This window comes from Serinus canaria, chromosome 2 (assembly GCF_022539315.1).
Source record: "Serinus canaria isolate serCan28SL12 chromosome 2, serCan2020, whole genome shotgun sequence".
Taxonomy (NCBI): domain Eukaryota; kingdom Metazoa; phylum Chordata; class Aves; order Passeriformes; family Fringillidae; genus Serinus; species Serinus canaria.
Genome location: NC_066315.1, coordinates 4,117,880 through 4,131,377, shown reverse-complemented (window position 1 = coordinate 4,131,377; position 13,498 = coordinate 4,117,880). Strand labels below are relative to the sequence as shown.

Genomic DNA, 13,498 nt, shown 5'->3' with positions numbered 1-13,498 from the left:
ACACGTACTGAGTGTTATTGAAAAGCAGCAGCCTGTTCCTGAGTGGGTGCAGCTCACTGCTCCCAGCTCAGGTTTCCTGTACCACCCAAACCCCACCACAGATATCCAGTCTTGGCCCAGCTCTGCTCCCCATTCTCCCAATCAACACTGGCTGCTCCACATCCCCTCTCCTGCTCACTTCTAAGACATGGTCAGTCTGTCCCTCCCAGACCCCAGCTTGTGCTGGCCCCAGCACTCCTGTAGCAATGCACTGAGATGCTTTAGGGATCTGATTCATCCAAAACCATGACCCAGCAGCAAGTTAGCTTTTCATTTTAAATGGGAATGAGGGGCTGCACAGGGCTGGTCCCAGCTTAGGGTGGCCTAAATTGCCTTGGGAGCCTCTCCACTGTGCCAGAACACCTTGAATGTCCCCCTGGGTGGCAGTCAGGTACTGGCACAACTTTTCTTAATTCCTAGAAGCCTCTAGGAAAAGGAGGGGAGATTAAATTAGCCAGGGGGTAAACACAGGTTCCTCCTCAGCAGCTGGTGTGTTGTTATTTGTTTTGTGATTCACTGGAGAAAACCCAGACTGACCAAGCACTGGATCTTACAGGATGGATGCTGCACCACAGCCAAAGCACATCCTGGCTCTTTGGGGTGCAGCACCACCACAGAGAGCCCCTGAGCTCTAAATGTGGGATCTCATCTTCCTCCTCTCTGTCCCTGCCATGGCACAACTACAAGGGCACAATGAGTTGAATGAATCCCAATAATGCCTCAGGTTTCAGCTTTTATATTTTCAGATTCTGTGCTGCTTTAGTGTGTGGGTCTGAGCTTCATAGTATGGGATGGTGAGCTCTGTGCACAGAGCAGGGAGACAAAACAATTCCTGCTCCAGCTGGGCACCAAGGACAAATGAGCCAAATCTCAGGCCAGGAGCACAAACCCCGTGGGCTGGAGAGAGAAAAACAAGCAGGGTGGGAGTGCCTGGGCTAAAGCTGGGCTGGGACAATGAACTGCAAGGTGGGAATGGAGCAGAGCTGATCCCAGGGAGAGACCCCGGGAGCGCTGGTGCATTTTGGGGCCATTTTGGGTCATCTTGGGTGCAGCCCTGGCTGGGCTCTGCTGCTGCCCAAGGTGCATCCATGGAGGAGATCCTTGAATAAATCCTTACTTTTATTCTTTAGGTCCATCTAGCCTCTTTTCCAGGTCAGCCTTCTTAAGGCATCACAAAAACAAACCAGTCTGAGCTGCTGGGCTCCACCCTGGTTCCCAGAGGGAAAAGCCACTCCTGGCAGAGAGAGCACAAAGCCTTTGTGGGGTTGTGTGCCACCAAAGCACTCAACACAGCAGGAAGAGGAAGAGTATGAAGGGCTTGAAGGCTTATACTGTGTGAGGGTGAACGTCAGTGATGTCTCTGAGACATCTGAAAAGGGCTTTGCATAATTCCTCACAGCCCTTCTGAAGGAACTTAATCCCATGTGCTAATTTAAATCTGGTAACTCTTATATCATGCAAGACTGGTTCAATTTCTTAAAGACAGCTGGGTCCTGAGTCTACTTTTTATGTACTTTTTCTGTTGCTGCCCCTTTACATATTTGCTTAAGGAGAAATGACATAGAGATCTGTAAAGGTCAGTTGTTGATGAGACCTCAGAATGGGCAGATATAGGGTAGAATCAGCTGGTTGAACTCATTTTTTAGTGCCAAAGAGGCTTTAGGTCTTATTGTTATTCTTGCTAACATTTACTGTAGCAGCTGTAGGCTCTGAACAAAGCTAGGAAAAATCTGCATAAACACACATCATCAGGGACAGAGTGAGATAAAGCATTGTTTTTAAAAAACCATGTGAGCAGGGGATATGGACAGAGGATAAGTGATTTGCCTCAATTCACAGGGAGGTTTTGTTGCAGAGACAGAAATGGAATCTCTCTCAGAGGTCCCAAATTAGCACGTTAACCTTAAGTTTAGTTTTGCATTCATTTATGCTGAGAAATGTCATTGAGAAGAATGAAGGGAAAAATACAGACCTTGTCATCCAGAATAGGCTCACACTGAGAGTAGTTTATCTTGGAAGCCCATGTCCCATTGCCCAGGCATTCTCTGTAGGCATTTCCTGGTACAGACCAAAATAAAAGAGAGATGAAGACTCTGTGCTGGACTTAGAACAGCCTAGACATTTCACAGGTTCAAGACAAGACTGACAGAACAGATTATTTACAAGGCAAATCAACTTATCCCACCTCTGTGATGACTGGAGCAACCCACTCAGAAGAGGAGAAATAAATAACAAACACCTCTACAGACCACGAGTATTTAAAGGTATTTATTAATAGTTTTTTCTTACAGAAGACAGCAAAGGTATGAGAACACTGCAACTGAAACCATTCCTGGTGTTTTCCCAAGGTGCCAGTTCTCATAGATTGTGAGTGAAAATTGTGAATTAACAAAGCAGAGATTTAATGTCCAAATTCAACATCACCCTGCAGGGCTCTGGGAACTCCATGTGGCAATACTGGGGTAAAGAGGGGTGTTCAATTTCTGGCAAGCACTCTCTTCATCCCAAGGAATTCTGAGAGAAAACTGCAGTTTTCCTGTACAAACCTTCCTCCACTCCTCAAAGGCACATCCAATCCCAAGCAAGAGGTTCTTGGTTTTTTTCCATTCTTATTTTGAACTGTTTCTTAGAAACAACAGAATTAAAATAAAACAGGAAATCCAGAAAGATCCCCAAAGGACCAATACAGGCAACTTCCTAATGGACTCTTCATGATGTTGTTGCTGCCCTTTACCCAATTTCTTTTTGGGCCTTTGCCACAGTCATTTAGTGCAGGAAAATCAAATGGTCCTAAACGAGCTGCTGACACCAGCCTTTGAAAAAGGTCAAGAGACTTCTGAAAAGGTGCTTTTGAAAAAGGTACAAAGACTTTTGAAAAGGTCCTTTTTCTTACTGAGAAGGGAAGTCAAGAAATAACAGTCCCTGCAGATGCTCCAGATGACACTGTACCTACACAAATCACTGAATTTCGTATTGCTGGTGCCTAGTTGCACTTTTCCACTGTTTCTTTTTGGAGTGATAAGGACAAAATAAACAAAACAGTCTGAGTGGGGTTCAGGTGATAGTTCTGATTTACATCCCTAAAAGCCCTTGCATTTGTCCCTCCTTTGGCCAGTGCTGAAGCTCCCTGTGCAGAATTGGTGCTGACTTTGAGCCTCTGTAGCAAACTCCTGGCTCTCCAGATGAGCTGATGCTTAATTGGATGCTGAGTCCCACTTCCAGGGTACTGCTCATATGAAACCCTTATTTTATTCATTCAAATCCCTTGTTTTACTCATTCTGACTCTTCATTTTCCCTGGTTGTATCCCTCCAGCTCAGCTGTGGAGAGCACAAACACAATTCCACCCTGAGAGGCACTGGGAATGCAAAACCCACATCAGTGCAGCTCTCTGAGCTGTCACAGCACATCTCCCACATGATGAGGGCATGAACAGGAGGGGGGAAAATCAAACTCTCAATTTCTCTTGTCCAGGATCTCCTCCAGTATCAGTCACTTCTCAACACCAGCAGCAAGCAGATCTGGCTTCTGGGAACCTCTCACTCCAAACTCCAGTTGTCATTGCTAATTCATACACCACAGTAAAGGTTTCCTTTTCCTTTTCCTTTTCATTTTCCTTTTCCTTTCCTCTCCTTTCCCTCTCTTTTCTAATGACAAAATGCAGCTCTTTTATCCAGTGCTTTAAAGGAGAAACATCTCATTTATTGGGTAAGAGTGGAGGCACCTGGAGGCAGCAGCTCTTGTTCATGCACTGTGTGCAGAAAGACACTGGATTAAGTTCAGTTTTTCTTAGTGACTGTCACAAAAAACAAGGAAAAAAAATGGAAGAATCATGATGGAGAACTCTGCTGTAGAAACAAACAATGAACACCCAAGAAGAAAAGAACACTTACATGATCTTTCTAGGGCAACAAGAGCTAGTAATAAAGAAATGTAACTATTAGCACTATTTTTTTCCTAGCTGAAAAATAATTGTGTAAAATCTTATTTTCCTAGACAAATGACATACTGAAGAACTCAGCATACTTTCTCTTATAATTTCCCTTCCTTCCTGACTTTATTCTCAAGAAGGAATACACCAAATAGAGATTTGGTGGTTACAACATGGGGTTATTTGTGCTCTGTGTGCACTTGCACTTGTTTATTATATAATAATACATTGTTATTGTATAACATAATAATATACTGTTATTGTACAACACAATAATATATTGTGATTGTATAACACAACTGGACAAGGAGAGTGAATGTTCATGCAAATGAATAATGAGCAGTAGATGAGTCAGGATGGCACAGGCAGCACTCAGCCTTTATGCACAGAGCTCTTGACACATCATTCAGTATTCACTCCTGGGCCTCAGCTAATGGTCTCTTCTTCCACTTTAAAAATGTTGATTTCTTTTTGTTGTGGATTTGTAGCTCTTGGTTTCTTCTGCTTAATCATCAGTGCAGGAGAGAGGCAGGGAGGTAAAAGAAAGGAATATCCCGGAGTGCTCAGGGTTTCCAGCTTCCACAGAATGGATTTCAACCCCTCCAGGCTGCAAATGCATCATCCTCTTTCCCCAAGGGCTGACTCAGGGGTGCTGATCAGAGTCACATTCCACCAGGAAAGCCAAGGACAGCAGGCAGAGCCCAGACACACTGTGGTATTTTGGGGGTCTCCAGGATGAAGGAGGAATTGAGAATCTGACTCCATGTTCTAAGAAGGCTAATTTATTATTTTATGTACTTATATTATATTACAGAATGCTATACTAAAACTATGCTAAAGAATAGAGAAAGGATACTGACAGAAGGTTACAAAGAATGATCATGAAAACTTGTGACTGCTTTGAGTCCCAACACAGCTGGCTGTGATTGGTCAGAAAGTCAAAACAATTCACATGAATCCAATCAAACAACCACCTGTTGGATAAACAATCTCCAAACCACATTCCAAAGCAGCAAAGCAGGGAGAAGCAATACAGATAATTATTGTTTTCATTCCTCTCTGAGGTTTCTCAGCTTCCCAGGAGAAGAAATCCTGGAGAAGGGATTTTTGCAGAAAATATGACAGTGACAACACACAACAGCAGCAGCACCAACATTCCCAGCTCTCCTGGACTCTGAGGTGAGGTAAAAGGGGTCTCCACCCCTGAGAAACCTCATTCCACACCACAAAAAGGCAGATAAAAAAACCTCAGCATGGCTACAGCACAGCCTTGGCAGGAATACAGTTGGAATACCCAATTCTCCCTGACTCCAGCTCTTGGCAAAGTCCAGCTCAGTCTATTATTTTATATCTCTTTACAGAATATATCCAAATAAACAATCCAACACCCACAGGAATGTCTCACTGTTATGTATTTATACACACACACCCACACTAGAGAGAGCCTGAACTTGATTCTTAGTGGAGTAGAACCATTTAAGAGCAAGTGAGAAATTCAAGGTGGAGAGCAAAAATTCCTTGAATACAGAAGAAAATTAGTGTTGCATTGTTGGGGTTTTGTTTTGTTTTGTTTCTGTTAAGGTTGGGTTGAAGTGTTTGAGATGATATTTTGTGTTTAGATTTAGATGTTTATTATTTCTTATTTATATTATAGTTTTTTAGGTTGTGAGGTTTATAGTATTTTATTGTCTGTTATTTTATAACACACAAAATACAAATCCCCAAAAAAATACCACTGACACATGACACAATAAAAAACTTAAAACAAACAATAAAAGAGAGTAACCTAAACTCTCCATACTTCAAACAACTATTAAAGAACACTTTCTACAATTATGATCTAGTAACTTATGACTACACCAAATTTTTAACAAATTCACAATACATACTATAAAAAGTCAAACAGAGAAAGACTCCTAATTACCACTTTAATCAAGTCTTATACTAGAAACCCAAATAGAAACATTGTAATTATAAAAATACTTTTAAATAGAAACATTGCATTTATCAACAAAACCAGACTGGGATAATCACAACTCCATCTGTTTGCAGGGCAAACAGGACTTTGAAGGAACTCCAGCAGAGTTGCTGTTTCAATAAAAAGAAAAAAAGAAAAAAGCTGATCAACCCAGATTAGAGCCCATACATCAATAATAATGGAAAGTGATTTTCATCTGACATGGAAGAACATGAGAGAAACTCACAGACTTTTATTTACTCCTTTGAAGGACTCCTCACACTCTGGTGTTTGGTAAAGGGGGGAGACATCCAAACTCTGTCTCCAGTTTTCCCATAGCTCTCCTCAGCATCCCTGCAACTCAGCACCACCATTACCAGGTTAATTCTGGGGAAAATTGCATGGGATGAAAGCAATTTTTCACAAGTAACTCAAGGACCTTTATCCCAAACAGAAATGTGTCTTTTACACATCTTGACTCATGTAAAGTGAATTCTACTCCGATTTATTACACTTTATTAACTACACTGCCAGAGACTCTTCTGAAGAGCCCTCAGGGTGTGAGGAGCAGCAACATCCAATAGTTGCATCCCAACTTTCATTTTCTTCTCCTTAGAATCCACTGACATATTTTTGCCGTAAGGGTGACAGAACACTGGAACAGGCTGCCCAGGGAGGTTGTGGAGTCTCCCTTTTTGAAGATATTTAAAACCTTTCTAAGACGTGCTCCTGGGCAACTGGCTGCAGGTGGATCTCAGCCATCCTGCAGTTCTGTGATCATCTGCATAAAATTATCCTCTGCAACAGCCTTAAAACACAGCTCAGGCACAATGTTCTACATCAGTTTATGAAGTAAAATCTTTAATTTCATTTCTAACTGCAGATGATGTTTTATTTCCAAGTGGGGTGTGTAAAGGGAAGGGTTTGATGTGTGGTATTTTTGTATTTTTCCTTTTTTATTAACCCTGTTGAGGAGCACAAAGCCTTTCAGGTAGTGGTAACTCAGTATGTATGGATTGGCCTGGTGGCAGGCTGGTGTTTAGTCAGTAAAAGTCCATTAAAAGCACAACACAAACAGGAGACAGGAGCACTAGGTGAAGGTAAGTGGATGTCATTCTCAACAGGAAGTTCACCAATTCCTCCCAGCCATTAGTGAGTGAAAGACAATTCCAGACAATGCATGCAGGCACTGCCACCATGGGATCTTGTCCCTGACAACTGGAACTGAGCTGGTTTTGAAAGAGAATTTACTCGTCTTGCCATGTTTCATGTAGATGACTTTTTGACAAGGTTTACATTTCCAGTTATCATTAAAATGGAAATCTGACTTCTCTGGGTATTTCTGCCTTTCTCTGGCTATTTCTGCCTCTCATCTGGCTATTTCTGCCTTTCATCTCCTGGATACTATAGAGGGACCATGGAATCCTGAGGAAGTTCATTAGCTAGTGGAGTGAAGGGAATAAACAGAAAAATGAATAAATAAATAAGACAGGCTGTTAATCCCTGAGCTGAGGGTCTGTGGCTGCTTTGGCAGCTTGCTGATCCTTGTTAGCTGTCAGCTGAGCTGACATGAAGGGTGCATCCATCAGAAAACCAGAGCCCCCCTGAGCACACAGGGTTCTGGGAAGTGGGGTTAGGGGTGACTGTGGCACAGACCCACAGCTGCAATGAACACCTGGCAAGAGCACAGTGGGGCACATCATCCACCTCCCTGCCCACAGCGCTTCTTCAGTCAGATAAGAAGTGGAAGCCCCAGGAATTTTCAGTAATTATTTTGTAAAACTCTTACAGACAGTCTGGTAAATCTCCCCACTGTGATTCTTTTTCATTGACATCCTATATCTACAATTTTCCCTCACTTTTTAAGACAACTATTGAGCTAGTTTTGCCTCTGACCTAGCTGAGCAATTTGCCATCCTTTTCAGGCTAGGTAAGTTCTGCATATTTGCCACAGGTGGAGTTCAACCTTGTAAGTTTAGAACATCAGCTTGCAGCCAGTCTTGTCCACAGCTCACCAATCCCTTCCTGCTCTGGCTTCAGGGCACAGCCCAGCAGCCCATGGTGCCCCCAGCATGAAGGTGTTTATGCCAAATTTTCCAATGGGAAAGAAGCCCAAGAAAGTGAAATTGTCCCTTAGATATAAATTAAAATAGTTCCTGTGAAATGCTGGTCTGTAAAATCAGAAGAGACAGTGCAGAAACCATGCTTTGTCTCAGTGACAAGATTAAAGCTGGCTGCCATCTTCTGAGCTGAATAAATGGGTTTTGAAATGCACAGTTTTGGGGCAGCAACAATCACTATACAGGTTTGGTAAATATAAGTTTGACCCAAGTTTTACCCCCTGAAGAAAAATTTTAGATACATTCAAAGAACACAGGAGTAAAACAACCCAAAATATCCCAGTGCTGATGTTGTAGCCCAGGAGTTGCTCACAACATGGAGCTCAACTCTGCTCTCTTCCAATGTTGGATTTCATGAGGAATTCAAACCCAGTTTAAAGGATTCCTTTTTTTCAGGGGGTTCTAAGCACTGGGATTCTCCCAGTGTCTCCTCCAAACAATTTTTATTCATTTAATGTTCAAAATAAGACATTCTGCTGGGTATTAAACAAAAAAATTTTCTCTTGGGTACTTATCCATCATGAACCCCAGTAAATCCAACAGGAACTGCATGATTCAAATTCCTCAGATTGGCTGCCCAGATTTCACAGGAGTCTGATCAAATGAGACAGAAAAAAACCTGCATTGCATAAGGCACACATCACTTCATGTATAGACTATTCTCAGCCCCTTTTCAAAGTCTCAGGAAAACAGCAAGCTTCTAAAAATAGGGGCTGAATCATGGGGCTATAAATTATTTATTCATGTGCCACACTCCCTCTTTGGTGTTTTTCTTTTTTTTTGATTGTTGCAGTGACAAGCTCAAGCCAGGTAGGACTCACAAAGCATCAGGACAAGTGCTTACTATTTCTAGAAATTGTAAGTGACAGCAGCATATAATTGTGACATCCAGGAGACTGGAAAAAAAATTAAAAATAATCTCTCTCCACATATTCTATTTGTGAATGAGGGATATTCTGACAAAAATAAGGAGAGGCAAGAACTGTTATCCAACTGATGCTCATTGCTTTGTACATCAGCCAACATCAGCCTGAAAGCCAAGAGGTTTTCTCTGGATGCCACAGCTGGGTTTTTTTTTAATTTGTACAGAAATATAATGCACTTATAGGAGAGTCTTGGAAGGCAGATAAATCATAATTTAGGCAAGAAATGTTCCCCTAGAAAATATTTCTAAACTCAGCTCTGTCTGGCTCAGCTCGATGTGTCCTCAGGCTTTGAGGCACATTAGAAATGTTGATGGGTTTTCTATTGTTTTCCTTTGCCAAGAAATCTTAAAAAGGGTTGCAAGAACCTCGAGCAGCCTAATTATGCTCACTTGCTGCATTGATTTCCCATCAGCTGAAGAGCTCAAGTGGCTCACCCAGGTCACAGAACAGGTCACAAGCAAAGGCAGGAACAGAACCTTTCAGAAATTCAGAAGTGCTCCAGGCTCCTTCAGAGTTTAGAAAAACATTCTGTGGGTTTGTAGCCCAAGGCACCCTCTGTTGGACTTACAGAGATTGAGGACACCTGAGGTACTCAGTTCTGTTTGTACAGAGGATCACACAATATTCTGGGTTGGAAAAGACTTTAAAATGATCCAGTCCCACTCCCTGCCATGGCAGGGACACCTTCCACTAGACCAGGGTGCTCCAAGCCCTGTCCAGTCTGGCCTTGGACTCTCCCTGGCCCAGGCAGGGGCTCCTGGCAGCAAACAGTGGCTTTAGAAACATCCCATAAACTGAATTGTGCAGAACTGGCAGAGAAAAGGCTCTTTTCAACCTTGTTCAGTGAAACACCTGCTAATGTAAAACTTCTCCCAAAAAATCCTACACATTCTGGTTAACTTTCTCATCCCTACATGGTTCACCTCAGGAAACCAAATTTCTTGCAATATTTTTCACTCCTCGTGCTTTCAGGGTTAGCAAAAACTGTTCCATAAAATACAATTTTTATAGCAAATACTCTGCTTCTTCACAGCTTCATTTTGAATTGTTTCAGGATTGGGGTGTGGGCACTGACAGGCAATTCCCAAACTTGTCCTTTCCCAAGACAATCACTCCTTAGAAGGATGTTTTAGGAATCATCCTGGAAGCTGCCTTCCTCATCCCAAATTGCTTACAGCTCCTGTGATAACCCTCCTATTAATAACTGAAAACCAAACCAATTAGTATTTAATTATATAATTATTATCCCTATATAACAATAATTTCCTTAAGAAATTATTTCATGGCTTGTGATTAAGGAAACTCTTGTTCTGAAATGTCAGGGTTGGGCTGTTACAGAAGAAGAGAGAGAAAACCCAGAGCAGAGGCTCAGCAGCACTTGACAAATGCTTGGTAAATCCTGCAGCTTCCCAAGGCTTCCTGCAGTCTGCAGGTAAATCCCTGACACAGCACACACAGCACAGCCCCAGGTGTGAGCACACACAGAACCCAAAGGTTTCCAGCTCAGACCTCCACTTATCTTTTAGAAGAAAGATAAAAGAGGGAGATTACAAAGCACAGGTGATTCCTCAGGTTGGCATCTTTTCCCTTCACCTGGTTTTCAGTACAAGAAAAACAAAACAGCAGAAAAAAAAGCCCAGCAAAATATAAAAGTCAAGCCAAACTCCCAACCCAAACCTCTTCACTTCTAGCTGAACAGAAATCAGAAATTGTATAACTCCCCAAAACCCTGTTGAAAATAAAATTCTGGCATTTATACTGGGCTTATTTTCACACCCAGTTGCTCAAATGAATCTCTCCTGAAAGGCCAGGTGTCACACAGGTGTCACACAAAAGATGCACAGATATCACTCGTACTTCAGCAAGTCACTGACACTTGGATTGCTGGAAACCACGAGAGCATCCTGGAGAGTCTGTGGGAAATGGATTTATGGAAAATTTTTAAAGTGTGACAGAAGGTTTATGTATTTGCATGTAAACTTTGAGATAAGAAATGCTGACTTAGAAATGCTCTGGAATAGGATAGATAATGTTGAGAGAGAAATGGAATTAGAAATAAGTTTTAAAGGATGGTTTTGTAAATAGGATTAGATATTTTTGAGAAAAAAAATATGGGAGATGTATTATAGTAGGAGTTATGGGGGGTAATTTTAGATGATTGGTTTTCAACTATTTTCAATATGATGTGGTAAAAGTTGATAGGTTAAGAAACATTTATAATGTAATTAGGAAATAGCTGGTTTTTAATTGTGATGGGTTCCTACCTGTCCTAGTCTTACATTGCTCTCTACAGATGAGCCCAAGATGAAGACATTTAAACTCTGATGTCCTGATTCAGATGCTGATGTGTGAGTGAAGGTTACCATGTCCACGCTCCAACAGAGACATCCAGCACTATTTGAGGTCACCTGTTATGTCCATGGTATCTACTCAATCCAGGCCATTAAACTGTACTAAATTCCCAAATTTAAGCTAATTAATTGATCCCAAGATTGCAGCCAGCACAGCTGAGACAGATGCAGCTGATCCATGGCCATTTACTTAATGGAGCAGAGTTGTTCTTCCACTGACAACAGGAGGGATTTCATCACCTACAGCAAACAGAAGCATCTTCTCTCCTAACTTTAGGTGCCTGGGGTAAACAAAACACCGGCCTGGATGGGTCTGTAATTTGATGTGGAACAATCACTTTCTGTGATTGTTGGAACACAATCCAACTTGTGTTTGCATGGATCATGCACAAATTACCAGGAAAGACTCCCCAGCCCAGAACACTTCCACCTGTATGGAGAGGGAACTTCCACCTACACAGCTCCCTAAAAACCAGAAAGGTGTAATCTAAGAAAATGTTCTTCATGCTGGTTAGCCAAGAGGTCATTAATTCTCCCTTTGCTGTGCATGGCAGTGAATTCCTGCAGGGCACCAGGAGGAGGAAAGGCATCACCCAGGGCTGCAGCACCATTTGTTTCTGAGTTTGTCAGACCAGAGAGCACAGAGCCATGAAACTCCCTCCCTAACCCCCTTCTGGAAGGCTGGCAGGGCACAGGCTGGTAATGATGTTTCATCTTTATGGTAATTGCTTCTTAGCTGAAATTCAAAATTCAGTTAGTCACCTGGCATAATTACTGAATGCACAAAGAGATGGCAATGATAATGAGAGGTGTAACTGTACTTTATTACCTGTAGTAAAGTACTGTGGGACTGAGAAGCACTGAGATTTGATTAACCCAGGAGGGATAGGAAAGGAGCTGGAGTTTAGGACAGATGGCTGGAGAAGACAATTTGCACAACCCTTTGAAAGACAGGAGTGTGTGCAGCCTCCCTCTACTTTGTTCTTGCCTTAGCAAAGTAGGAATGGGGGAAGCAACACTCTTCTCACAGAGCTCTCACTGCCTGGAATTTATTCAGGAATTTATGAGCTGCAGTCACAAAAGCAAAGCACAGCAGCTGTAGGAATGGCTCTTGTGATGGAGCAGAGAGCCACTGTTCACTGGGAATAATCCTGACCTGCTCTCAGAAGTCTGCACATATAATGAGAAAGGGAGCTGAGAAAAGGAGGGATGAGAGCAGGTTCCAAAATGCACCCATTCATGTGGTATTTGCCTGGTAAGGTTCAAATACGTTTTGAAGGAATTCACATGAAACCTCTGGTCCAGCAGCAGAGGCTGTGAAAGGGAAGCAGCACACAGAAGACAGAGAAAATAAGAGGTGAGAGAAAGTATCACACACAACACAGGGAATGAGTTAGGCAAAAAGGCCAGGAGGATCAGCAAAACCTGATTATTATTCCTGAGTCAGCACTGGGGGTTTGCCTACACCAGGAACCACAACAGTTGCTTGGCCTTACAGGGATTTTCTTTGTTAGCTGGTTTTGGGTTGTTTGTTTTTTTGGTTTTTTTTTTTTTCCATTTCAAACCATTGTCCAGGTCATACATCCAGCATTTTATAAGAATCCTTGCCTTTTAAAAACCCCAGCCCTACAGGATGATTCAGACAGGTCCTATCACACTTGCACGTCTTGGGACGTCAGGACAAAACCACAACATCCGTTGCTGTCAGCTTGTGCTGTCTGTGCTTGCCAGGAAGCTCCTGTGTCCTCCCCAAGCCTAAATATTCATCAGGAGAAGGCAGGCAAGAAACAGACTGTCTGCAAGACAAAAAAAAACCCCTGCAAACATCAGACCAGTGACCATTTGCCAAAGCAGCCCTTGCCAGCTTTCGTAGCGAAGCCTAATATAGGAACATAAATTCCAGATGTTTCTTGGCAGATATGAGCCCATTTTGCTGAACCACATTTCCCCTTCTAATAATATAGGTTTAAAAAGGGGATGAGAATGGGAAAGTTCTCCCAATGTCTGTGAAGCGAACCTAAGGTGTCTGAATGCAACCCCTTCCCCAACCATAGAGTTCTACAGGACGAGCAAAATATTCATCAACATCGCGAGACTGGATTTTGACTGTGGAGAATGCAGATGTGGAGGTTAAAAATAGCATCTTTAGGCCACCACAGATTAGGTTTGTTTGAG

At 42.4% G+C, this 13,498-nt stretch overlaps 1 protein-coding gene across 1 annotated transcript in view; it reads right to left on the bottom strand.

Moving 5' to 3' along the window:
- The window catches only part of CRHR2 (corticotropin releasing hormone receptor 2), a 104,730-nt gene that overhangs the window by 66,126 nt on the left and 25,106 nt on the right, over positions 1-13,498 (bottom strand). Inside the window, exon 3 of the mRNA XM_009085770.4 lies at positions 2,012-2,097. Coding sequence (XP_009084018.1) covers positions 2,012-2,097 — 86 coding nt within the window. The remainder of the gene's footprint in view (positions 1-2,011; positions 2,098-13,498) is intronic.